Genomic DNA, 26,970 nt, shown 5'->3' with positions numbered 1-26,970 from the left:
AATGCGTAGCGCCCGGCCCAAAGCTGGAACCCTGACGCTTCTGAGACTATAACCTGAAATACGATTTCAAGCACAAATAACTCATTTGCTTCCCTATACTTCGAGGGTAGCAATTGGGCACTCGCAAATCTTAGATTATCTCGCCGTGGTCGAGAAGGGCAGTCGATAAATAGCAGCATTCGGGATATTTGTGCTGCAGAGTTCTCGCAGTTTAAGATTAACAAACGACAGTTGGAGCACACGACTGAAATATGCAAACTGTGGTTCGTTTTACTTTCACAACTGGACGAGGAAATAATCGACTCAGTGGCACAGTGTGTTATTCGAATCGTGACGACTTCCCGTTTCATCGAACTCCGGATTCAACAACAACAACAGGTAATTTAGTGATGATGAGTGGGGAAATTCGCCACATGAGGTGCGCTACCCACTACCCCAAGGTATAGTGGACAGGATGAGGATTCAAGACTCAAATGTTTTGCATCTGTTTTCTTAAACATGTTGTTCGTCGAGATATTTTCAAATAACTCTCCTCAGGAGAAGAAAGAAGAAGAAAGTTGCTAGCATTAGATGATGTTGCTAATGTCATTCTCGGACATAGTGCCGATGCTCAATCTTTTGCACACGGATGCGGTCAGCAACGCCAAGCGATACGTTGTGAAATATCGTGGTACTTTTCGATACCTGCTCCGTGCAACGCAATTATGAGATAAATGCAATGCGGCGACACATTTGACCCGTCTGAGCCGGCCACCGCTGAGAGGCGCATCTAGCGACGGGCGTTAGAGAAAAAAGTTTCTCCGGCGTCCGCGTACAGAGCAGCGGACTCCAGTGACTGCCGGACTACACGTCTCGTGCAATAAGTGACCGCGAGACGTTCGCCGCACTTTACACTGATCTATGCTGAATTCGCTAAGGTAAGTGTCTACAGGTTGCTCTTCTTGGATTTTTATCTCACTCAAGTGTGCACTTTAAATGCGTCTGTTCTGACGGGAATACAAGGTTCTGCCTTGATTCTGGGGGAATGAGTAAGGAGGTACCTATATAGCCGCCTGTGTACTCTATAGCGAAGGGGGCACCTCACGCTTGTGTGCATATACTATGTCATGACTTCTAAAGGTATAATGAAATATTTGTCCTCAATCACTCTATCACTTCTCTCCACTGATCCTCTTTTTTTTTTCTCTTGATTTTTCCATTCAAGTATAATAAGTTATGTCTTTGTGGCGAACAACCACCGAAATTTTTGTTTGTTTGTTCACGCAATTAACTCATTTAAACTAATTCCTTTTGTGGCAACTTAAATGCGCTCTTGTTTGTGGAATCGGGGACGTATCATATACCCCAGCCAGGGACACGTACACTGGGTTTGTGATACTTTCGAACAAGCCTACAGACGAGAAACTGTGAACACTTTCCGTCGTCCAGGTAGGTCAATCTCCCTTTTTTTATTTAGCTCTCGTACGAAATCTAGAACTGCCACTATCCCTTGACCGAATCACACCCTCTCTTACCGAAATCCTTAAGGAATAGCATTGTGGAGCGAGCGGTCCATTTGCTCCCAGTCTTTCATAAGCGCAGGAATGCGTTATTTCTTAATGTAATGTTCATGTTCTTTCTCAATGTGAGTAACTAAACCGGAGTCAGAATTCAAAGAAACGGGTTCCCCACGGCCATGCAGCACGAATTTTACATGAATGGTGCATTACAATACCACAATGTCCGCCCGTATACTTTAGTTCACGCCGACTTTGGGCTCCGGCTGCACTTACTCCACCGCCTCCTCTGTTCTAGCGATCTTCATAGTATGTATTTAGAGGTAAAAGCTAGTGTCATGTACGTGGATACGGGATCATGTTTTCATTTCATTTCGTCTTAATAGCTCACAGTCGCTTTTGAAGAAACACATTGCTTGAGGAGAGCGATCGCAGTTGTCTCGCGACGTGAAGCCCCGAATTATTATTATTATTATTGAGGAAAGCAACGTGGGGGAAATGCAGAAAGGAGACGTAAGAACACAAAAATACACACAAGCAGAACATTAAAGAGAAAACATACAGATAATGTCCGTAGCATTCCCGTTCACATAAGGCTCTAAGTTTTGCACGGCAGCTTTCAGTCACGCTAGAACACAGGAGCAAGTTCCAATCACGGATTGATGTCAATAACGGGGAGTATTTGAATTGAATGGGGAGTACATTGGTGCGGTATTAGTGCAGGTGGCAGTACATAAAGAAGTGCACAAGCGGTACATATGCAACAGCTTCAATAGAAGTGGCACCAACCGTGGGCACGTGTCAAAATAAGTACTGTAAACGTATTTTTATTCGCGATGTGTTAATTTTCACGAATTTCGCGACCGCTGAAGAATCGCGAAAAATTGTACTCGCGAACACAGCTTGACGTTTATCCCACGAAAGGAAACAGGCCCTGGAATCGCGAAATTAAATACTTGCGAATAAATTCTCAAATGACTGAACGCGCGATTCGCGAAAATTAATACATCGCGAATAAAAATGCGTTTACAGTACATCGGCTACCAAGTCAGTTGCTTGCGCCGGAACCTTTGGGGGCAGCAGAACGCCGGATGCGCAAGCAGGGCACAGCTCTTCCTCAGAGACAGACGACAAGACGTGAAAAATAGAAGACGCATGTAAGGGGCCACTGATAAATCATACGCGATGTCCTATACCTGAACCATTGTATGTAGTCTTACGAAGTCACATGTTGACTCGGAATAACTGACCTTCATTTCGCACACACCCATTCAGTGTCCTTGAATGCGCATTGCAAAGCTACTCATGTCCGTCATACGTCCACCTCCACGTACAATCTCAACAACCACGTCTCGTGTCCGAATTTGTTTGTTACTGTTTATGCAATACAGGCTGGAGTGAATTCATTGTCATGGCGCAACAGTTCACTCTTACACACCATAGCAGTATGTGATGGCATGCGATAAAACAAGTATAGTACTAATAAAACGCAATAATAAACAAAGTAATGATAACAATAACTAACACTCGCCCACCTTTTCTTCGCCATAGCTATGACAAGGAGTCGCTACTCGTAGTAGTCAGCTCGTTCAAAGAAGTTAAACAAAATGTGTGAGTCTCATACATTTTTTTTTATTTCCGTGAACGAACTGTTAGTAGTGGGTGGCGCACTCAACGAATAGTTTTGACGAAGTATCAAAATATTTCTCGCTAAAGTGAATTTCCCCGCAAACGTATGCTGGGCAGGATTGTCCGCTGCTGCGCCACGGTCGAAATATAAGCTAACAGGTCATTCAATTCGGAAGGTAGAGGAGCCGAATAATCGATCGAAGACCGTAGAGGGTGCACTCTCGGTAAATAATGCATAAGTTACTTTGAATCACACAAGCACCGCATGCTAGGAATTCGTGCGGTCACGCCATAAGGTTTGCATGAGCACATTATGACAACGAATACGTTGAGGGTAAGTGAGGCAATGAAGCAATTCGATGTAACTGTAAATAGGCTGTGATACAAGACGTTGATGTTCTGGTACAGGTATCGCGGGATCTACAGGCACACATGTTTAATCATTATAGTTATAGTTTCGTGTAAGATTTACCTACTTGAGAGGACTTATATGTTTGAAAGCGACATTGCGTTGGCACTGCAACCTTCCATCGTTACAAGTGGGACGAGTTGACGAATACCCCTGGAATGTCTCGAGTGTTTTTCACGTGTCGAGAGGTATACGCCTCGCGCTTTGCTAAGGTCGTCCACCGAAATACCGAACGCATCGGCATCATCGGTGACATAAAACAGCAATTTACTGATATACGTCGTTTGAAGGACACCATGTTGCAGTTGCCTACAGTTAGGTTAACCGCATATATCCTATACCATTGTTTTTACATATCTGCGGCTATGACTTCATCGGACTCTTGGTATCGGCCATCGTAGTGATATCTCCGTGTGCACTTATGTAAGTTTGATGCGCATAGCATCAGAAACGGAGAGGGCTGCCTGGTGCTTAGGTTTCCTATGGTGATACAGAAGCGGAACTAGAGGAACGTACGTATTGGAAGGACAGTATAAGGACTCAGACCGTGTTCATACTCTCCGCTTGGCTTCGTCCGTGTTCTCTTCGTTCCTTCTCCGTCGAAAGGTTACCCAAGCCAAAATATGTGGAGTTTAAAAGGAAAGAAATCCAGTTTTCGCCATGACTTTGGTTCGAAGACGCCGGGACCTTCTCAAATTCAACTAAGAGGTACCTCCTACGAGAAGCAATAGCATATCCAGCGAGCGAGCATATTCATAGCTGATACACCCTGAACAAACAAACAAAAACGATAAAACGAGTGTTTGCGAGAGTAGTAAGCGTCCAGTACTTATGCAATGATAAATTTTCAAAACGCGAAGCGGGAAGCGGGAGGATGTAGGACGCTTGAAAGGGTGGTGGTTCTCCTCTGTATTCCAAGACATCTTTCCATCTGCGTCACGTACTGCACCTCATACTCCACCCCTGGTCGAATTCTTATTTTCTTTCAGTTCTCTTTTTTGTTTTTCTTCTTCTGAGGTATATATAGGCCGTCCTATAGAACTCCTGGGGCCAGGAAAAGCAAGAGTCGTTGTAACAGGGTGTCCGGACAAGTGGCAGATGCTTGACCCGAGGCCAGCTCGGATAAGGGGAGGATAAGGAGGCCTCTGGCTAAACACATTTTTTGATAAGCCTCCCGCAATCGCACGCCCGTTCTGTTTTCCGGCCTTTCGCGAGGAGGAGGACGGCGACGTTTCCGGCTGCACATGATGGGGGCGCACGTGGTGACTGTGATTCCGCTCCGAGTGTAGACAACCATTTCGTTTATAATACATACACTGCTTGAATTACACGATGACGAAAGAGCACAGAATGTGAAAATACCGTTTCCTACTAAATGTTCTTTTCCTGCAGCATTTGCCGCCGGAAAATGCAGCTTGTCAAATCATGCTCGTCATGTTATGGATACGGAAATATAGTGGGCACATTAATGTGCGTCTTCAGGGTTTCATTCAGCTACATCTTTGCCACCCAGTAAGGCAGTATGTGACATAGTTTTTTAAATAGCTTTTTCTTCGATCATAACGACATAACACCTCGTAGGCCGCAAATAATTCCGCACGAATCCCCCGATGTATTTTCGCTGACTGCCAATATGTCAAACGAGAGGTTAGAGGAGGTAGCGACCCTCTACAGGAGTCTTGCTTGTCGATGACGGAAGGCCCAAAAGAGAAGGATGTGGTCGGGGTCCTTTCAACCGTCGCTTCAGTCCTGGGCTTTCCCTATGCTGAGCAGTATAAGCGTGCGTGTCGCGTGACGAGCCTTTGTCCAGGGGTCGCTACTACAACATGCCTCACCTTATGGACACGTAACGGTGGCTGCTCTTGAGATTTGCTGCAATACAAGAATGAGAAAATAAGGGCCGTGCGTGGTTGACGAACAGCTAGGCGATCCCAAGATGAAGCCTGGGCATGCATGCGTGAATACTGAGGGACAAAAGAGAAACACGTGAGGGCAGTAACATCTTTTTTTTTATTGCGTGTTAGCGCCGCGAAGCAACTGTGGCTATGAGCGGCGTTCAGATGTGGGCAGACGGGGAGAGGACCGCAGGAAGAAGTGGGGGACAGGGGGATTAGTATGCGTCCTGGGCCGACTTCAGGGGGAACTGGCAGTAACATCTGAATGGCGCGGGCAGGTGAAAGGTGTGTCGGGAAGGCACCGGGGCGGGGGGCGATAGACCGCTACAGACAAATGAGCAGGAAGCCAGAGAAGCGCGGGGGTGGATCACCGTGAAACAGTACACAGTAGATAATTTTACACATCTTTTAAGCACATGCTTGTCCCATGGCGCACTCCTTTTTTTACACCATGAAATGTCGGTGTTTTCTGGAACACCCTTTAATGAGGTGTATTCCTCATAAAACGCTCTTAAAGTTGGTGTTTAACAACAAAAACACCCTTAAAGGGGGAGTATTCTATTGGGAACACCCCTTAGGATGAAGTGTTTTCTAGCAAATACTCCCTCTCAAATAGCTAATGCAATGCGAGCTCCCGTGGCAGCATGCCGAGCCATGCAGTCGCACGTTCTTGCTTGTATGGCAACAACCACCCTGAACACAGCACAGTTACAGCCGTGGTTCCCACACAACCTAAACCAGAGCGCAAGGCGTCATGGGCACCCCTCGCTGGCCTACCAACACTGTGAGTGAGTGAGTAAAAAAATGGAAGCAACACTGTGGGACCAGCGTGAGTGACGACGTGAAGATCGCAGCATCGTAACGCGGTCCGTACTCGTGAAGTGAACGATACTGCGATTTTCAGACGATGCAGGCAATGCGCCCTCGGCACCCTCGGTAGCCTATATTGACGTGCCGGATTGATCATATACTGAAATACAATTTTTCGGGGTACGTTCGTTTAGCGTAGTGGGGCACAACACTACTGTGTTCGGTACGGTGTTCGGAGCACTACGGTCTGTAACGGCGACGGGTATGCGTCTTTGCAATTAACACGTACGCCTGTAACGAGTCAAAAATACCAGCTAAATGTCTGACATCCCTCCCTGTCAAATATTGTGTTTTTAACTCGAGTTATCGTCCATAATGTGATTACCTGCTGAGCGGAGCTGTCAAACCAATATAATTTTTCTTTCGCGAATTAAAACACCATTTTCAACACCATATTCCCAGTTCAAATGGGGTGTAGAAAAGCTGCATACGACGTAAACACCTTTTTCAACACCTCATTTTACACTCTTAATGATCGACATTGGAATTAAATGTGGTGTTTGTCGATGTTATGCCTTTAGTAATGCTCTTTTTACACCTTTGCTTCAGTCTGGATTGAAAAGGGCGTTTTTTTTAAATTCCGTGTTAGCACCGCGAAGCAACTGTGACTACGGGCGGAGTACAGACGTGGGCAGATGGAGAGAGGACAGCAGGAAGGAGTGGGGGACTGAGGGGTTAGTTACGCGTCCTCGGCCGACTTCAGGGGGAACTGTGCGGCATTCGTCTGGAGAGTATTGGGAAAACCCAGGGAAAACCTCAGACAGCACAGCCGGTGACAGGATTCGAACTCGTGTTACCTCCCAGTCTCGGCGTGGAAAGCGGTCATCCTAACAACTATGCCACGGGAGCTGGTAAGGGCGTTTTGATAAGAATACACCTGTTTTGAGCGAATAAAGTTTTAAAATGATTTACTGTGTAGGACGCCGGGGACAGAGTTCTTTGTGGCCTCCCTGCCTGTCTCCGGTAGAACAGTGGTCTCTGGGGGGGGGGGGGGGGGGAGGCGTAACTTTGGGCAGACGAGCGGTCTGCCTGCCTATAGCTGGCGGCATGTTGCTCGGGGGGAAGGAAAAGGGAGGGAGGGGAAAGGGAGAACAGTTACATTAGTTGCTGCTATGCATCACGTGTTTCTACAGTCGCCCTTGTGGGTCGACGACCTTGAAAAAGTCCAGAAGAGCCCTTTGGATGAGCTTCCGATGATGAGGTTGCCAGGTATAATGAGTCGAAGTGTGGTTGGTTACTGATTTGCCCGAAGTGAGGGAATACTCACGCGGCTTGGTTCCGGGATCGCCGGCGTCGAAGATGTACAAGGCGCCGTGTGGTTGACAGAAGCGTACCGCTGCCAGTGCTGAAGCATGGACAGCTCGCTCGAGCTTGCCGCCGCAGCAGAGACCTCGCGTCAGTTGAGCAAGATGGATTTGCATAATGTTTGTTTCTTAAGCGCGTTTTCTCTTTCGATAAGAGAGTACCTCGGAGCAGTGGCCTATTGGTGAACTCCAGCTGGTTTAACCTCTACTTCGCTATACTACCCCATCAAGTTCTATCTGCGTGATCAGACCAGCTTCCTTCTCAGCAAGTGGACGACCACTAGCTGGCGCATTCAAATGAAATTAATGCAAGCAACGACATGCGTACAACAAGTTGCATAGTGAAAAATTGCATACGCAGTCGAAACGCGACCAGCTCTCGTAGCTTAGTGGCTACGATGATGGCATACCACGCCGAGACTGGGAGGTGACCCCAGTTCGAATGCGGACGCCGGCTGTGCTGTCTGGGTGTTTTCCTTGGGCTTTCCTCAGACGTTTCAAGACAAATGTCGGCACAGCTCCCTGTGAAGTCGGCCCAGGACGCACGATGCACCGAGCAACATGCAGCACCACCGGCAGGCAGATCGCTCGGAAATAGCACGCCCCCACCACCACCACTAGTCTAAACGCGGCTTGGTTTCGCGACACAAGCTGTGATATCGTATAGAACTATACAAATATAGAATGAATTGGTAACTATACCAATTTGTTCACACGGACAGCACCACTGTGGAGATTGTTCCATAGGTGAAACAGTATAAGCAATACAAATTACATATATCAACTGTTTCCAAGCAAGGCCCCACGTGCACGTAGATGGAATGCGCATATTGGAGCGTCCAGTCATATTTCGGTACTTCTAGAGAAGCAGCTGAAGAATGTACTAGCCTTGCCGGTGTTGGTGAGTTTTCAGTGATCGACTCAAGACAGAGCGGCAATTCTTCCGGCTAATGAGAAATTTTATAAGATTGCAGCTATAGAAGCCTCATATTTATGCAAGTGTAGATGAGGCGTCAGCTATTAGAATCTGAGCGAAACCTGACCGGAATGTCCGATTAAATGCGCAGGTCACGTACACCACGGTTCCTCCACGAAGACGTGTTGACCACTTGTACCAGCCGAGAATATAAGTACACGACGAACAACCTACTGTACTAGCTCCACGGCAGCCCATCAAGAACAAGCTGCATTATGTTTCGGCGTAGTATATGCGTAAAAGAGACCTTCGGTTTGAAGGATGTCAGTATACCGAAGCGATATGACGGCAATTAGGATTATTTATGAGCGTTTCCCTGTCCTGCCTTCGGGTTTCAGCATCGTGCCATCGTGCAACCAAAATTGCGACTGAATGGATCCCGTGTTGCAGACGACATGTCCTATCGAACTGAGTGGCGCTGGAGGCATTTCACGTGGGAGTGATACGCGATAACGTGTTCTTCATTGACGGCGCTGCTCTAATATCATTATGGAGGCCCGCTTTATTACTTCGTGCAGCGTGACACTTAACGTGACGCAGAGTCCTTCGGGCGCTTCTGAGAAAAGCGGGGCAATTAGCGCTCGTTGAGTTGACGGCTATGGGTACTATAATGGCAGCTCTATGAATAATAATTGGTGGGCGTGTTCATGCTGAAAGGGTCAACTGTGCGGTGCCCGAAATACATGCATAGGCTGACATTTTCTTGACATTGCTGGTTTGGCTTCGCAGTACATTTGAATCCCATGAAGCGTCGATATAACCACATCTTTAACGTTGTATGAATTTCTACGAACAGGACAGCTTAAAAAGCCTGTACATGGGTACCGGTGAGTCAGTTAGTAGCCTGTCCGCCTACTGATCCCGAGGTGGAGGGTTTAACCCCGGCCGAGGACGCCAGCAACTTGATGGCAGTTTTCCGAGAGGGACGTTAAATATAGTATACGGTGTACCGTGTGCCGAGATTTCTGCGCATGTGAAAGGTCTCTCAGGTGGGCAAAGTTAATCCGCAGACCGACGACTGTGGCATCGCTCATGATCATTGGTGAGCGTAAGGGCTTGCGTTGGAAGTTCGGCGCACACGCAAGACATATACAGAGCTTGGCGCATTTATTTATTTATTTATTTATACCCTCAGGGCCAAGCACTACAGAGGGGAGTGGTTACATGAGATTAGCAATACACAATTGAAAATTGGCAGGATTAATACATATCGCTGAAGACGGGAGGTGGTTCCAGTCCAAACTTGTTCGGGGTACAAAAGAGTTACATAATAAATCAGTCTTGCAGAGCGGTATTCCCACCTTATGTTGATGATCAATACGCGAAGAGATAAACCAGGGTGCAGTGAGCAAATGTTCTTTTAGTATTGCGTTGTGGAAATAAATGGCGTGGAAAAGAGTGAGGCGTCTCCCTTTCCGATGTAGTGATAGAGGTTCAAGTGATAATGAAGCCTTCATAGATGTGACACTCGCTGTTCTGTTGAAGTTAGATAGGATAAAACGAGCCGCGCGGTTTTGAATGCTCTGAAGTTGAAGGATTAATGTGGAATGAGTTGGGTCCCAGACAGATGGTGCAGACAGTTTGGGACGAACTAGAGTTTTATATATCTACTACTAACTTTAGATCTACAGGAGCCATGGAAAAAATTCTAATATATCCGAGGGTTCGGTTGGCGTTGTTAGTGACATATTCAATGTGCGATTTCCAAGAAAGGTCAGTCGTTAGTAACACTCCTAAATATTTGCATGTGGTTACGGACTGGAGCTGGATATGGTTAATGCTGTAGCAATGGCTGGCATCTTGCTGCCGCCTAGACAAGAGCATATGCTTGCATTTATGGAGCTTAGGCTCCATGCCCTATTGACTGCATTGCGCAGTGCCACTACGCTATTTCTTACGTACGCGAAGGCGACAGTGTACGATATACTAAAACTCATTGCCCATCGTTTGCATTCCACCCTGCTGCTTTACTATCCCAGTGTCGAATGCACACATACACTGAAGACACGCACTAGCGAAGTGCTATTGATTGATTTGTAAGAGACAAAAAAATGGAGATGTTAGTCTCGAGCCACAAAGTGATATTCATTCCTTCTCCTGCGTTCACTGCTATTTCTCCTAGTTCTGATCCGAGCATATTTTTTGTTTCACGCGACATGGTTTGATTGATTGGCCTTTTGGCCTTTTCTAATGGCTCGCGGAACTGAGCGAGGTTGTCCAATACAGTGGAATACAGAACTTCGCTGTACTGATACTATCCGAAATGCAGTGAAGCCGCTGCCAACATATTTACAAATGGTAATGTGCTGCGAACCTCCATGCATTCAACGGAGTTTATATAAAAAAAAGGAGGTCCTTCAAATTGTATGAATTTGTGTAGTTTCCCTCTCTTTTCTCAATAGCGCGTCCTGGAGTAGCCAGTCGCGAGTAGCTCGAGACTAACATCTCAATTTTTTTCTTTTAAAAATCAATCAATCAATCAAGAAGGTCCTTCTCCTTTGCTGGCTGCTGTGTCTTGTCTATACTGCGCTGTTATACTTCGAGCAGAATTCTATGCTTTCGAATGAGCTCCGCGAATCGGAAGCCGACAAGTAATTATCTCACCTGTCCGGTTGTTCTCAATCAACCTCGAAACCAGCGATAAGGGCTATGAGCATGCGGCCTCAAAAACCAAGAGAATATCGCGATGTCTTTGTATTCGGTTGCTAAGCGCAGAGTTAACCTTATTGTGGCGAGGACAGCATAGAAGAGTCCACTATATTTTTTTTTACCTTGCAGTCGCGTCACCTGTTCCCACCCGCAGAAAACGAGTGTCTTATTTTTAGCGCGTGAATGCAACTCAAGTGCATCATTTGTATTGCGTAAGGCACCGGCTCCTCTACATATCTGTCAAAACTGTAATCGTCCTACGCTCCGTGTACATAAGGAACTGGCTTTCCTGAACGACGTACGCGCTGCAATGAATGTAATGGGTAGGGTCCGTCACCTTAGCGGTGAGACACGTCATCTTCATCATGTATTTGTTGTCCTCGTTGTTGTACAATAAGCTGATTAATAAAGGTGACGGTCAGCGTGAAGCAAAAACACCATTATAGCGAACGACGTCGGGGCGTGCAAAACGACAACCATTTCTTCCAGCGAAATGCTTCTGGTCCTATGACTCAGTAAAAAGCGAGAGGTGAATAGCTTGTGTATGTCTCGCCCTGTCAACCAACGTGCGTACTCGGATAGTGTTGCTCAATGATTGACCTTGAATGCTTCCACCACGAACGAGCACCAGTGGATCACGTCCTTCGGGGGACTGTCTTCCCCCACTTGTTGCTCGTTGTCCCACCGCAGTTAGTCCAACTTCCTCGCCAATAGCACTCTGTAACACAAAGTTCGACACAACGGGTACATGCGTTCGAACTGAAGGGCTGCGCACTCGCTTCGATTGGCATTGGCGTGCTCCATATTTCCTGCTTGCGCATAACATCCGCTGACGTCGGCGTCGTCTCAGCGGGCAGGCGAAGGGTCGGACCAGCCAGAGCTGTAAGTGCTTGCAAAGCCACGTCTTATAAAGGGAAAAATAAATAAACGCGCTGCAAAAGCGAATAATGCTTTTCTTGCAGTGCCCCGCTGACTAAAATGCAGTCTGAATTGGAGAGTTTCCAGAGCAGTGTGGAGAAATACATGCAGTGAGGCAGAACGATTCCCTTGCACTGGCATAAAAACCAGCAAAGGCGGCGGATTTGTCGACCGCATAAAGCGTGTTTCGGAAGCTCGAATGCGAGCTGAAAATATCTTCGTAGACTACTCAGTACTCAGTACGAAAGTAAGTATATTAAATATAACTGCGAACGGAGGGAATTCTGTTGGGCAGTTTCAGATGATGCAGCATCCCACTAACTGCAATTTCTGGTCGGTATAACCTAAGCTGCCTTTTACAAGTGGCCAGAAAACTTATTCGCTATCCTCGTTTCTTAGGTTGTGGGTTTTAACGTAAACATACTTTTTTGTTGTTGCCGTATTATTTTAGCCTGATAATTTTAATTTGTGAGCTATAGTCTGTGTGACGCATCATAGTCAATAGTCATAGCTATTTCACCGCAGGAATCACGTGCCCCACCTCAGTGTATCCGGGGTTTCCAACTCCACCACACTTTTTTAAAAATAAGTTATGAGAGTAGCATCGACGCCATTTTTGAAGTAGCCTTATCCGCCCAGGTGGACGTCCTCTCGAAGAGAGCATCTAAGCACTAGACGACTAATTACTTAAGATTTCTCACTTAACTCTTTAATTAGGGGAGTATATTTATTAGACGAAAAGGAAAAAACGGAGGAAAGGTCAGCCAAACGGGACGTCGGCTTGCTATTCCAGAAATAAATAAATAAATAAATAAATAAAGGAAATTAAGAAATGAGAAATAAATATAAATAAAAGGAATTAGGAAATAAACGATAAACTAACAAATGAAAGAAGGATGAAGTATATTAAAGACAAAGATGACAAGAAAAGATGACTAACAAACGGTGAAAGAGTGATGAGGTGGGTCACAGAAGATGACTTTAAAAGGAAAGCATGAGGTTAATGCGTTGAGGGTGAGAGTGGGACACTGAAGAATGAGATTTCACGACTGAGTTCACAGGCTGCTCATAAGACCTGAATCTCTCAAGAAAGTCAGAACTGCTTTGGTCAGACACCGCTGTGTGTGATCTCGTACTGGGCCGAGCAGAGTGGCCAGAGAAAAGTCCGTGCACCGCAGTAGCTCGAGTAGGCGTCGTCTCAGCGTGGATCGAGGGGTGTCGAATGTGTGACAGTCGAGGAGAAGTTGTGGTACATCAACTTCAACAGCGCAAGTGGGGCATTTGGGCGACTGGAGAAGACCCATTTTACAGAGAAGTAGAGGTGTCCTGGCGGCATTAAGGCGTAGTCGGTGTAGAATGGACGCTTCTTGACGCGAGCAGTGGTGTGTGGCAACGAAATCCATCGACGGGTCGATAGACCGGAGATGGTCGTTCAGTCGGACAGCGTCCCGTTGAAACTGCCGAGTGCCGTTATGACGGAGTCCCTGTGTCTGTAACCGACACGATGAGGCTGAAAGTGGTAGGAGACAGTAATTGGAGGTGCCGTCCCCATGTGCCCGACGTGCTAAGGCGTCTGCGCGGGTGTTTCCGTGCAGGCCGGTGTGACTGGGTACCCATTGGAAACACAGGCTATGACCAAAGGCTAGAAGTCGGTTGTATATTGCGATTATCATGGTGTCTAGGCCGCCGATTGTTCTGTAACAATAACTTGCTAGAACTTCTAGCGCCACCTTACTGTCCGTGAACACAACCCAAGCGCCAGGCGGTGATACCGCTATGTGGTTCAACGCGGTCAGCGTGGCGAAGAGCTCGGACTCAGTAGATGACGTTTCGTAGGGGAGCTTGTGCGCCACTTCAAGGTTTTCATGTGGCATATAAAAGGCTGCAGTGGATCCGTCTTGAGACACTGATCCATCAGTGTACACGGGGAGTCGTTGAGAGTACGCTGAGTTAAGGTGCTCCAGTGTAAGTAGGTGAGCAACAACGGGAGGTACAGAGTTTTTCTTCAGAAGACCAGGAATGTGGTCACATACAGGAGGCCTGCGAAGGGTCCACATTGGCGGGCATAGAAAAGCACTGATGGTGTGGTGGGGAGGTGCACTTTCAGGCGGTCAACAGCAATACCAATGCTAGAGTCCGGACAGTCAATATCAATGAGCCGAAGATGATGGTAAGGATGCTGTGTGAGGTACCGCGCATATATCCGGAGTGTTTCCACGTCTCGCAGGACGCCTGCTGGTGTTTCGCGTGCCTCTGCCAGGACAGAATAGGTCTCTGCCGTTCTAGGAACTCCCAAACAGACGCGGAGGCTTCGGGCCTGAATATTGAGAAACTCACGCTCTCCGGATATGCTGAGGCCGTGTAGAATAGGCAGGCTGTACCGCAGCCCAGAATCAACGCTGTGTGCACGTGACGGAGGTCAGCGCATGAAGGGCCCCACGACGATCCAGCAATGCAACGTACAGCATTTACAAAACCGCTGGTCTTGGTGGCTATTGATTTCACGTGCCGGGACCACGTCATGCCTCTGTCTAATGTCACGCCAAGGTACTTGCAATGAGGCACAAAGGGGCTTTTGGGCAAAAGTGCGATAGCAGAATAGCAGGAAACCCTCATTGAAAGCCACACTGTTCTTTTTTTTTTTTTAAGTCCTCACACGAGCACGTACATTGAATGATGAAATCGTCCAATTTCCCGATGCAAATCTGCTGAGGAGCGCATGACCTTCGTCGTCAGAGGCTTATCTGGGCGGCAAAGCGGTTGATCTGATCAGCAGATGAGCACATACTCCAATCATCTCCATCGTTCCAAAGCACGCGGCTCTCCGACGTGGAATGAGCGCTGTCCTCACTGCGCTGCTGACCCTCTCGTTTCAGGATTATTTTACAAGTAGAGTGTCCTTTAACGGGGATTGTCTCCCACTCTGCTATCTCACTTTTGCCCGAAAGCGCCTAGTTAAAGAGTTAACTAAGCAGTTTTAGGTAATTAGCCGTTTCTATATAGTTGTCACATATTCTCTTCGAGAGATTGTCTGCCTGGCCGTATAGCCCCCACCCCCTCAAAACGGTATCTATACGCTTCTTTATTTATTTATTTATTTGCTTTTAAAACAACTGGTGCACCTAAAAAGAAAACACCCTGTACATGACTGGGGATGAAGGAGGTGATACACACACACGCACACATGACATACCACTTGGAAAGTAAGAGAGAGACACTGTAACCGTTGCAGTAAGCGGTTCATCCAGTCGACCACACATGGTATATAGTGCTATGAACTTCGGTAAATCACATTGCTGTAACACCAGCGGAGAGCCAAAATCGTGCTGAAGACTGAGAGGTGGTGGGTTCGAGTCCTTCCAGCAGCTGTGTTGTCTGAGGCTTTCCCTGCCTCTTTTTTTCTTCCAAGGCTTAATTCCAGACGAATGTCGGCACAGTTCCCCCTGAAGTCGGCGCAGGACGCATACTAACCCCCTCCCCTGTCCACAACTCCTCCACTGTATATGTCAACCACTCCTTCTTGATGTCCTCTCTCCATCTGTCCATGTCTGTACGCCGCTCATAGCCACATTTGCTTCGCAGCGCTAACGTGGAGCTAAAAACACACACACACACACACACGCTGCTGTGACAGAAGAGCCGCGCTCTTTTAAAACGTGTACCTGAAACTAAGTGGGCCGGTGGCTGTCAAGAACTGGTGAAACGATTGCCGTCATGGTCACGGTTGCTCTTGCGCAAAAAGTAAATGAATAAATAAATAGAAAAGAACGAACGAAAACAATTATCAGCGCTATGATTTTTTGTGGTGGTGGTGATGGTAATGTCTTTCTTCAATCACTTGTTTGCCTGCCAGTGCTGCGGCGTGCTACCAGTGGCGGATTTAGGGGGGGGGGGGGGACCGTGCTCCCATACGGCTGTGTTCCCTATGTAAAAACCCTATCTCCTGGATGATGCTGTGCCGCAAAGCACGAAATTTCCTTAAGACCGCCCTCCCTCCCCCCATGACAGACCCTTAAATCCGCCCCTGCGTGCTACTCTTGCGAGATCGTGCATCCTGGCGAGTCTTCACGTGGAACTGTGCCGACAATTCTTATATGCAGACATCTAACGGAAACCCAAAGGGGAAAACTCTGCGACAACGCAACGGGTACCGGAATTAGACCCCAGGCCACCTCCCAGATCGGACGGGGACTATATCCCAATTATTCAGCGATGGATTCAGGCACATTTGCCCGTCCGTCGTCTTTCTACGTGAAAATTCATGAAGCACACATGATGCCAACGCGGCATGGTTTGTCATCGAACCGCATCATTCACAATTTGGACCTAGTGATAATATGCGAAACTGAATTGAATTGTCATCGGTCTTCGTGCACTTTTTCGTGGAGAGATGGTCTATACTAATAATAATAATGGTACTGTGATGTTCGACGTAAGGTTTGTCTGCGCAGTGTGGCGACCCTGCGTGCCGCAGGGTAGGACTGCGGATAATTTGGACCACCTGGGGTTCTTTTGACGTGCGCCGGAAATCTCCGACGCACGGGTCTATACTAGCAAATTCAAAATAGCTCGGTTCACGAGAATACCTGCAGAAGTCTAAGCGAGCAGGGATCGAGGGCCTTTCTAAAACGTGCGTGTTTCGTTGTCCGATAAGCTATCTATGGTCCTAAAGTAGCTGATCGTAGCGCTGTCTATTTTTATCGCCATGTGCTTACTGAAGCTACACGGCTCCTTGACCTCTTCCGCATGAACGGTTCTCGGTAGGTTGCAGCTGAATACGTTCATACCATTCCCTTGGGCGATTTTACGTTACATGCGGCGTTTACATGTCGTGTCCGTCAGAATCGAGACGTATACGGACTACATCCATCATACATGCGCGTTATGTACAGAAAAATCAGCTTCTGTGGATTGGGTTGTAAGTAGAGGTGGGACGAATCCAGAATTCGAATCTAAATCCAAGGAAGGCTCTCTGAATCCACGAATCTCACGAATCTCGAATCTTTCGAACCGTTTCTCATGAAGGCGTTGAAAAAGCCACGGGAACAAACACTTATACTGAAAAGTGTTTTGAAGTAGCATCAACAAATTAAATAATAGTTGGCTTTCAGGAGAAAACACTCCTATATACTTCTTAAACGTAATTTATTTAATATGTTGTTTATCGACTACAGAAAGCACATAAACTCTCAAGTCTGAATTCTTTCCACAAAACTAAGTAGCAATCGAAAGCAAAACCATGTTACTTTTAAACTTGTAATGTAGGAGTTCCTGCCTGACCTCTTTCAGTTCAGAGCTATGTAAACAAACAAACCAGAAAACACCCGCCGGCCAATCAGGCTCTCGCCGGGCTCCGGAGGCGCCAATTTTGAAAATACACAAACAAACGTGGTAGGTGGATTCGAAAGATTCGATTCGCCGTTTTGGGCACTAGGATTCGGTTTCCCGAATCTCGAATCCCTGCCTAGGATTCGAGGATTCGGTTAGCCCATCCCTAGTTGTAAGTAACCTATCAACCACATACACACATGAAAGACGACGATTACGGTGCCCACAGTTGTGAGGCCAACAACGGCTAGCTGTTACCATCATCGCCACCACACACATAAAAGAAACAGAGAGAGATGAGAGAGGATGAGCTCATTGATAGCCAATAATCACAAAGTGGCATGAGACTTCTCACTATGAAATACGGCAAATATGAAACATTATGGTTGACAATTATTGCTGTTAGAAAAAAGCCTACTGCAGGCAAGAAGGTAAACATCAGCGAGACCAACAAAAAGCAACAACAGCCCAAGCTCGAAGCACCGACAATACAACGTGCGCTGTGACCCACGTACAGAGTTCGTAAAGGCGTCACAGCGAAACTTGCACTGGAAAGGCGCAATGTTCCACTCAATAGAAGTTGAGCTGGCTATAGTAGAAACTCACAATGTCCTACCACAATGGGGATGGGGAATTCCGGGGATGGGGAATTTGAGTTATGGAGTACATGGGGTGCACGTTCGCTCTGATAGTAATTAGCGTGTAAGCATCCTCACATCGCTTCATTCTTGTATGTCCCACGCATTATCCGAAGAAACGAGCAGGCGGAGACGCGCGTCAGAAAAGACCTACTCATAAATTCTACTTCATGTCCGAAGTAAAGTACGTGTTGACCAAAGACGTAAGGGGCAAGCGCGCTTGAGTAATAAGTGTGTGTGTGGACAGAGTGTGTGAGTGAGTGACTGAGTGTCTTTGTCACTCATTGGTTTTATTGTAGATAGCCATTTGTGTTTTCGTACGTGATCTGGAGTAGCCGGCTCTCGTAATGAGTGCCTATTTCTCCACTTTTTCCTTTTCTTATCAACTCAAGTCAACTCAGTAATAAGCTTGTAAGTAACATTTCCTTGAGTACGAGGAGAATAAATAAGGCTAAGACAAGTTCGTCCCTTCGTATCTCTTGTCTTCGTGTCTCCTCCTGATACTCAGGGGAAGGTAACCTACAAGTTAAAGTACATGCTAAGAGGGATGGGATATGTTTGTTCGGGTGAATAATGAATAATAAAGGGAAAGGTTAGCCATACATTTGTCGGCTTGCTATTCCTAATGCGTAACCGCACTTGTCAATGTTCCCTCACTGCTCAGTATGAGATCGGCTATACTTACCCAGACCAGGGCTGAGTGAAGACATGCAATACCCGTTCCTTGAACGAATCTTACTCTACGGTACCTACCGTCTCCCCTCTAAGATGCACGGTGTTTAGACTTCGTAATTCATCGTTCAGCTAGCAGCAGGTGGAACACTGGAGAACCCGGAGCAACTACTGGTGTACTCTAAACTCTTCCAGCAGTACATAAAGACTGCCTCGGACAGTCAAGACTGTCGACCACTCAGCGTGGAGAAGGCGCTCAAGGACAGGCCAAATCGACAACAACAACACTCAATTTGCGCCCTGGTGCGCTTTCTGAAAGACATAGATCCTGTGACCATTTCGTTTCAACGCTCACAATATGCCAAGAGAGTAATTACCGTCCTGATACACCAAGTGCTCTGGAGCAGGTGGCTGCACCATAGCAGTCAACCTCTCCGTTTCTTTCTCTTCTCTCTCCCTCTCTTGTAGCCCCCATTTGACATTGACAGAATTCCTGAGGAGGGCTCGGATTGGTGTTCAGCTACACCTTAATGCCTGCCTATACCAGCTATCTACACTCCTACACTACACTCCAAGAAAAAAAGATATGATTTTCTACCCATTTCGGTAGAGCTGCATTAATTGCAACCACATTTCTACTTCAACCATACAGTTTTACCTTTTGGGTATAACTGCAGAGAAGAAGCAAACTACAGAAATCTCTCTGTGTTTTGCAACTACAGAGTAGAAACTGTCGTTCTACCAGCTTGGGTAGGAAATTCTACCGTTTTCTCTTAGAGCAAACGTGAGAGAGAGGAGCAAGGAACAGGGACGCCGCTGCTTATACCCGCGGGGGAGAGGTCGCGTGTCGATTGGCACGAAATGGTAGAAGTACCGTCCTGCTGCAACTGTGGGTAGGAAATTCTACGTTTTTTTCTTAGAGTGTAGACTATACAACATAATAATGTTGTTAGGTGTTTGAGTAATCTCAAGCAACATCATTACTTTGGTGATGATGATGATTTGAGTGCTTCATCGTCATTGGCGATACTCTACCCCATTGCTCGCGGTAGGGTTGTAACAGCCGTAACGGTTATCGCACAGAAATATGTAAGGGTTCGTGTCGGAAACCGCGTTTACTAAAAGTCACGTGGGATCCTTCGGATCAGCCGCCGAAAAGCTGACGATCAGGTCGAAGACTACCTGCTGTCTGAGATCACCAGCTTGATTCTCGCGAATTTAGTAGTCATCATCCACTAAAGGGTAGCCTCAACATTGCTGCTTATGGCTACATTCTTTGCCATGTCACGTAGTGTCGTTTTTGTTAGCCTCTTCAGCACCCCGTACTACTAACAGGGTCCTCTGGTCCGGTATTGCCATCTGTTGTGCAGTCACGTATTTGTGATGCCGTTTTGTTTGTTCGGCCTGCTGCTAAGCTCGTGTATTGTAATCCAGTAGGAGAACTACCTGTGCATGTAGTGCTGTTAAGTGTGTGTATTGTCATCGGGTACGGAACCAAAGAAACCCTTCTGGTGTGTTATCATCAAGCAGGAAAGCTACCTATGGAAGTAGACTCCTTCACACAAAGCAGTCTGGAAGCAGTCGGCGCTTGCCGAAAAATGCCGAAAACGCTCGCCGAGTATTTTTTTTGAAATGTGGCATGTTTCGAAAAACTCTGAATTACACTCTTGCACATGGTGCTACATGACGAGAATACCGATACCCGATTGAACTTTTCTTCCTCCGGGGCATCACATTTTCTTTTTTCGTTCACCTCGTTTCCAGGTGGATCGAATGCGGGGAATACCGCTCTGCGGAGCTGCCAGTTTCTAGTTCAGTAAAAGAATGTTCCTCTGTAGCACTTTGATCAGTGGGTCAAGAAGGTTCAAGTGCACGTGGAGTCTTCCAATAAAGGAAACGAAATTCTTTGCGCTCTCAATGTCCTCCTACCAGGCTGCTGTCTGACCACAGTCCTTTCCCCTAGTGATTATAGCTGCTTATTACATAAGCGAACACGAAGAGGGGAGTCAAGTCCTGTAGATCACATAAACAAAATACAGAAACCAACACTGAAGATCTTCAGTGTCGGTTTCTGTATTTTGTTTATCTGCTTATTACATCTAAAATTTCGAAAATATGATAGGACAGATCTTCCTGGAAACAGGACCGCAAGCGATGCTGCCCTGACGACCATTTGATAGGCCGTATTGCCAACTGTAGGATGGGACAAGCGAAAGCTTGCCCACATCACATTTCAAAAATAGTACTGCTCTCGCCCTAAAAGGAAGAGCAGGAAGACATAAAAGTGTGTGTATTGTTACCGCGGCGATCACCGCTAACGGTTACGCTAACGCTAACACTAACATTTGATAGGCTGCGCGTTCAAAGACACGGTCCATCCGGGGGCGGACCGCGTTATCAAGTGGCCCCTCTGCAGTATATGATGGACCGGCTCCCATTTGCCTCTCTCCTCCGCTTACGCGGATCTGACGGGTAAAAATGCCGAAAAACACCCGTCTAATCTCGCCAGGAGTAAATGCCGAAAACGCGGAACCTAACGATACTATATACGTACAACCAAATTGCTGGTGTCCAATCTGGTGTCCGGTCATACGAACGTGAAACGTACATTCTATTGTGACTATTCTATTGTGACTTTAGTACGTGCATGGTAAAAATATGTCAAGGTATGCCGCTGTTGGGCGTCTCTACTAGAAGACACCTGCAGATTAATCTAGGAAAATGTGCACTTGTTGCATGTTTCAATTTTATTTCATACTATATGCAAAGACATAATGGCTTACTAAGTTTGTGACTCAGTAATCAGCAATATGCTGTGGAGTTCAGAAGTGCATTGTGAGCTGGTCTCGAAAGGATTTGCGAAACGAATTGGACTGCTTTCTTTGAGTCTTTCCCATGCAGAGCCTTTTGTCCATGGTATCGGCGCATGTGGTTCCCAGCCATACAGGCCGCCTGGATTCTGACAGAACATCCCGTTACAGTACCTTACGTGCTGTGCGCATTTTTGTGACAAAAATACGAGGCAAAAAGACTAAGCAGTAGCAGCAGAGTAAAAGCAGATGTGAAGTATCATGAGAGAGATCACACTTAGCCTACCGTTGTGCTGTGCATACTCTTGTTTATTATTGTTGTTGCAGGGAGAAAAATACATGCCTGGCTGCAAGCAGCTATTTAGGGGCAAGTGGTCTCAGAACATCCCCAGTCCACTACAAGGAACTTTAGTACGAGATAGTAGAAAGGTAGAAAATCCAGCGAGCCAGTGAGGAGACCGATAAAAGGGATAGGTCGCAGACTAACTGGTGCATGATGATGAAGGAAGGAATAACCGAGAGGCACGGGACACAAAGACAAGCACAAGAGTTCTCAGAACTGAGAACTCTTGTGCTTGTCTTCGTGTCCCGTGTCTCTCGGTTATTCGTTCCTTCATCAGTGAGGAGACACAGGACGAGAGCCGCCTGGTTCCCCTACAGTTTAGCGAGCCTGGTTTTAGGGAAGAACGTTTTAGAGAAGAGGTTACACTTCAGCGAATTACGTTTCATCGAAAGGATGGAAATGTTCGTTTTATCGGAATACGTTTTCCGGCACACGTACCGTTCTCTCGAGCGAAGTTTTAGTTTTGGTTTCAACATGTATAGTGTTCGACTGTTCCACTAAAGTTTCGCCCGGCGACCGCAGCACCGATCATGCCCCTGTACAACTTCCCTACTAGTGGATCGTGTGTGTCGCATTTCGCGCCGTTTCGCTGTACTGCGATGGCATCTCATGCAAAGAAAATAAAGTCAGGTACACAATACTGTTGTATTGTAAACTGCTCTAACAGCTTAAAGAACACGAGCGACCGGATTCCTGCAGTAAAGTCGTACCGTTTCCCCGGCAAACCATACGAGAAAGGAAGGCGAGAAGCGGGGGTGACAGCAGCACATCCCGCTTGGGTTTTCCAGTTGTTTTTCCCATTGTTGTTAGCAAACAGCTGTAGTATGCTTGCATTTTTCAGTTGTGTCAGCTTTACAGGTGCAACTGCCGGGACGCAAGGCAACGGTTGCTGTAAGGTAACGATTCAGGAATTATGGGCCATGGGCGTACCGAGAGGAGGGCAAGGGGGTGCCCCCCCCCCCCGGGTGCTCCAACGTCACGTGTGAAAATTGTGGCTCTTTAGACATTGGTCTTCACGTTTATTATCTGACGTCGTAATATGAACCTCTGAACACCCGCACAGTCCGCAGCGCTCATTTCCAGGAAAAGATGGGACGCACGCTTTGTCCCCCGATGGAAAAAATCCTGGGGACGCCCATGTCATGGGGGACTGAGCCGAAAGTCACAAGCGCCGGAGGTTTTTGCATGTGCGCGTGAATGCACGTACAGTACGCAGAGAGGTGCGCTACACTCTACCGGAATACGAATTTACGACTTCTGAAAGGTTTTTTTTACCGATCACGCCCACTTTTTTGTAAACGATTTGACGAAATGATGCTTCCGTTCAAAGGAACGTTGTAGGGCGCTGTCTTTCACTTGCGAGATGCTTTTCCCCTTGATTAGCGTCACGTCGCCGTCAATTCATTCTACTAATCCATAGACGTGCTTAATTAGCGCCTCTCATTTCCATAAGTTGGAGTCCCAAAAGATTAACCAATTTCCGGAAAGCCGCAGTGCAGACGCGACATGATTCCGAAACTGATCGGTTTGCGCGAGTACGCGACCGAGTTTTGCGCTTTCGGCCATATGTGGCGCTGAAGGACATGGTTCGGAGCGCCCCCAAACGTCGTGCAACAGGCCCATAGTATGAAGGTTGTTTGTTTGCGCTTTCGTCTTTTCTTAGTCATAGATTTAATTGCTCTGTCACTGGTAGAAGGGTACCGATATTTGAGAATGCGTGCTCATTTCTGTTAGAACGCAAATATTTCGCGACAAGTTTAGTTCAAAAGCATTTATTTAAAATGATACGCAACGGCCGCGTATAGATACTCTCTCGTACTCATTTCGTTTCGATTACTAAACAGACGGCGTAGCGAATCTTCTCTTTTTCTCGCGGCCAGCCTCTGACTCGGCACTTCCACGCCGCGCATCAAGGTCTCAGATTAACTTGCTCATTCACCAGGACAAAACATTGCCTTTGAAATTCTTCCTTACAGGGTGATTCATTTTAATCTACACATATTTTTAAAAATACACGCGTTGGTCTATGCCGTGCGCGACTAATATATTTGTATTCCGAGCTGAATTGTATATGTATGGTATTCACTGTACACGCGGTATACATCATGTGACGAAACTGCGCACACATGGATGACCGTCATCGATCTCTTCCGAATTGGTCCCTTACTAATTTTTGTCTTCTTGGTTCCTCCTGCTGTTGTCTTTATGCTCCCACCTCTTAAGCGCGTATGCTGCCCCTCGGTATAATTTTTAACGTTACGTGACTTTGTTCATGCGTAGTTTAGGTTACTTCGCTAAAAACGTAATTCTCTAAACCGACTCTCGCTAAAACGTAACGCGTCGCTATTTCCCCTAAAACACGGGTCTGTAAGAAGAAGCCTCTGAAACGAGGCTCGCTAAACAGATGGGCTCAGGGCATAATAATGGGCTCGTCATAATGCATTGTCCAGTGTTTGAGAAACATAGAAGAAAACTTCAAACGACACTGGAAAAACTTGACAACCGTCCATTCAGCTTCTACAAGATTCTTGGACCTTGGTCCAGTCCTCAACAACAAGACAAGGCCATGAAAGCATTATGTGCATTCTTGAAGAATAGCGGCATATCGAGCCGCTACTAAAGAACAAGTGTAAACAAAACACAATAGTACATGTGATGCTCACTACAGAGTGTCATATATGATAGTCACTGCCATATTGGCGAAACTCACAAGAAATGGAGCTGCAGGCGCCCTTTTGGACAGCCACCAAGTTCCAACTCCCGCTCAGTTAGTGAAGAAGAAGAAGGGCTCAGGAGCCGCCTGTATTTCGAAGAGAGTGTGTCCTCCTGGGCACTGTTTTGTATGAGACAGTTTGATTGAAAAGTACGGGACATACATGTACGACGCAGGTTATACGGAACACGCGCATCGATGCTATAAAGTTGGTTCATTACGGACGTAGAAGACTGCTTAACTTACCTCTACCACTTCACCACTTTACAACACTGAATTTCAGACGAAAAGCTGCATTATCATTTTGAGCTCTGGCCTCGCATGGGCTAAGGCATAGTGCGTTGAGGCTATTGATGCAAACCTGTCGATAAATTGACTATCGATACTGTCGATAGTTTTTCAAAACTATTGATAGTGTCGAAAAACTATGGATAGTCGACTATCGATAGTCTGAAAACTATCGATTGTTTACCATCGATAGTTTTACGATAATTGACTACCAATAGTAATGTTATTTTGTTTTTCTGTACAATCGATAGCTAGATTTGTTCTCGATGCTTTCGCTTCCGTCTTTCTTTTCGCACTGGCACATTGACAACGAAAACGGAATCACGTGTGACACAAGTTCTTTCCGTAAACTCTGTAACGTATGAATGATGCACCACAAGCAGCGAAAGAAGATGCTCACCATAAAATCGTATGCACTCATGAGACTGCAATGCCAGTCAATCCAGTGCAGAGAGTATCACGTGATCCTGCGGTTGGTTTGTACGGTTTGTACGGCATGAGAAGCTCAGGGTCTGCGTCGGACGGAAAGCTGCTCTAAGTTGTATTGTAGAACTTGTATAGGAGTGATGAATTTTCTCTTTCTATTTTTACCTGCTCCCCAATAGCTTTCTGACAACCGACTATCAATGGTTTTCCTACTATCGGTAGTTTTCTTACTATCGACAGTTCGATTTTCATACGACTATCGATAGTACCGATAGTTTTGCATCACTAGTTAAGGCACTATGAACTACACTAAGGTATTGATGTTGGTTTGTAGGTGACGCGAAGCAGACCGAGCCATGAGCAGCGGGAGGTCCTCGGAGTCTATGCGGAAGGTTGGTCTGCAAGAGGAAGATGAGGAGGAAAGTCTGAGCGAAGAAGGACCCATAGAAGTGCCCAGCCCTCCCGACGGCGGATACGGCTGGGTTGTGGTATTCGCCTCTTTTATCTGCTTCGTTATCGTTGATGGCATCATCTTCTCCTTCGGTATATTCCTGCGAGAGTTTGCGCACACCTTCAATGAGTCCAAAAGCTCGACAGCATGGGTTGCGTCGATCCAGACTGGGTGCTACCTCTTGGCAGGTAAGGGACAACTACTGCTACGTCTTAGCACAGAACTGGCCTAGTCTTGTGCTGTAATATGCTAGCCTTACAGGAACTGTAAAGTAAATGGTAAATATATAGAAACTGTATTCCCGATGCTCTAGATGCATAATGTACAACATAGTTATTACTATAGTTACTATAGTTATTACTCAGATGTCAGAAATACGTTGATGCTCGAAGGGCATTAGAGACGAGCCTCTCTCGTGTTGACTCCCGAGCCTGCGACAGAAAGTGTTAGGTCATCCGTCGTCCGACAAGGCGCTAAGGCCACTTGAAGACTTTCTGCATAAAACCGGGCTGATGGACATTCTATGACACGCTGAATGTGTGATGTGCCCTGCGTGTGCCCCCCGCGATTCCGACATTTTACTCTCACTTGGTCGAAACTTTTGAACTACATGTTGAACTCCATTATCATCTCTGTTCTTCTCTGGACATCATCTCTTTGTTTTTTTCATCATCTCATCACCTGTTTCTACTATCTGTGTGTAAGTGTGCTGGGGTAGCCAGTTCGACTTCGTCGAAGCTCACATCCCCATTTTTTTTCCTTTATCACATCACATCACATCACATCACTATGTTGTGCATTAAGCATTTTTTAGCAATCGAATTGCAAAGATCGCTGTGCGAAGCAAAAATTGCGGACTCCATGTACCAACAATGAGGCAACTCGTGCGCAATTTTCTGAGAACGCACTCAACTACGCTAGCCAGCTGCAATGTACGCTCCGCAGTGTGGTGAAACGAAAAAAAAAGAACACGCCGGTCGTCGACGATGCACGGTGAGAGCGCCCCGGCACACTACAACGTAAAACAGGCACCCATGGGGAATCGGCTTGAAGGGACGCTTTGCACACAGCAGCGACAGAAAGGACACTGCTTTCGCCTTCTGGTCATTCCAGTAAGACTAATCACGCCTGGACAATGGAATGATGGCGGTTAGC

General features: G+C 46.6%; 1 protein-coding gene across 2 annotated transcripts in view; it reads left to right on the top strand.

Annotated features, from left to right (window-relative positions):
- The first annotated feature begins 817 nt into the window (after positions 1-817).
- LOC135385310 (monocarboxylate transporter 12-like) overlaps positions 818-26,970 on the top strand; it is a 30,296-nt gene continuing 4,143 nt past the window's right edge. The window contains exons 1-2 of one of the 2 annotated variants that reach the window (XM_064614545.1): positions 818-917; positions 25,699-26,003. In XM_064614545.1, the coding sequence (XP_064470615.1) occupies positions 25,721-26,003 (283 nt within the window). In that variant the 5' untranslated portion in view covers positions 818-917; positions 25,699-25,720. Of the gene's footprint in view, positions 918-12,315; positions 12,394-25,698; positions 26,004-26,970 lie in introns of those variants that run through there. The other variant, XM_064614546.1, reaches the window with a different exon arrangement.

Source organism: Ornithodoros turicata, chromosome 2 (genome assembly GCF_037126465.1).
Source record: "Ornithodoros turicata isolate Travis chromosome 2, ASM3712646v1, whole genome shotgun sequence".
Taxonomy (NCBI): domain Eukaryota; kingdom Metazoa; phylum Arthropoda; class Arachnida; order Ixodida; family Argasidae; genus Ornithodoros; species Ornithodoros turicata.
This window is presented reverse-complemented; position numbering and strand designations above follow the sequence as displayed.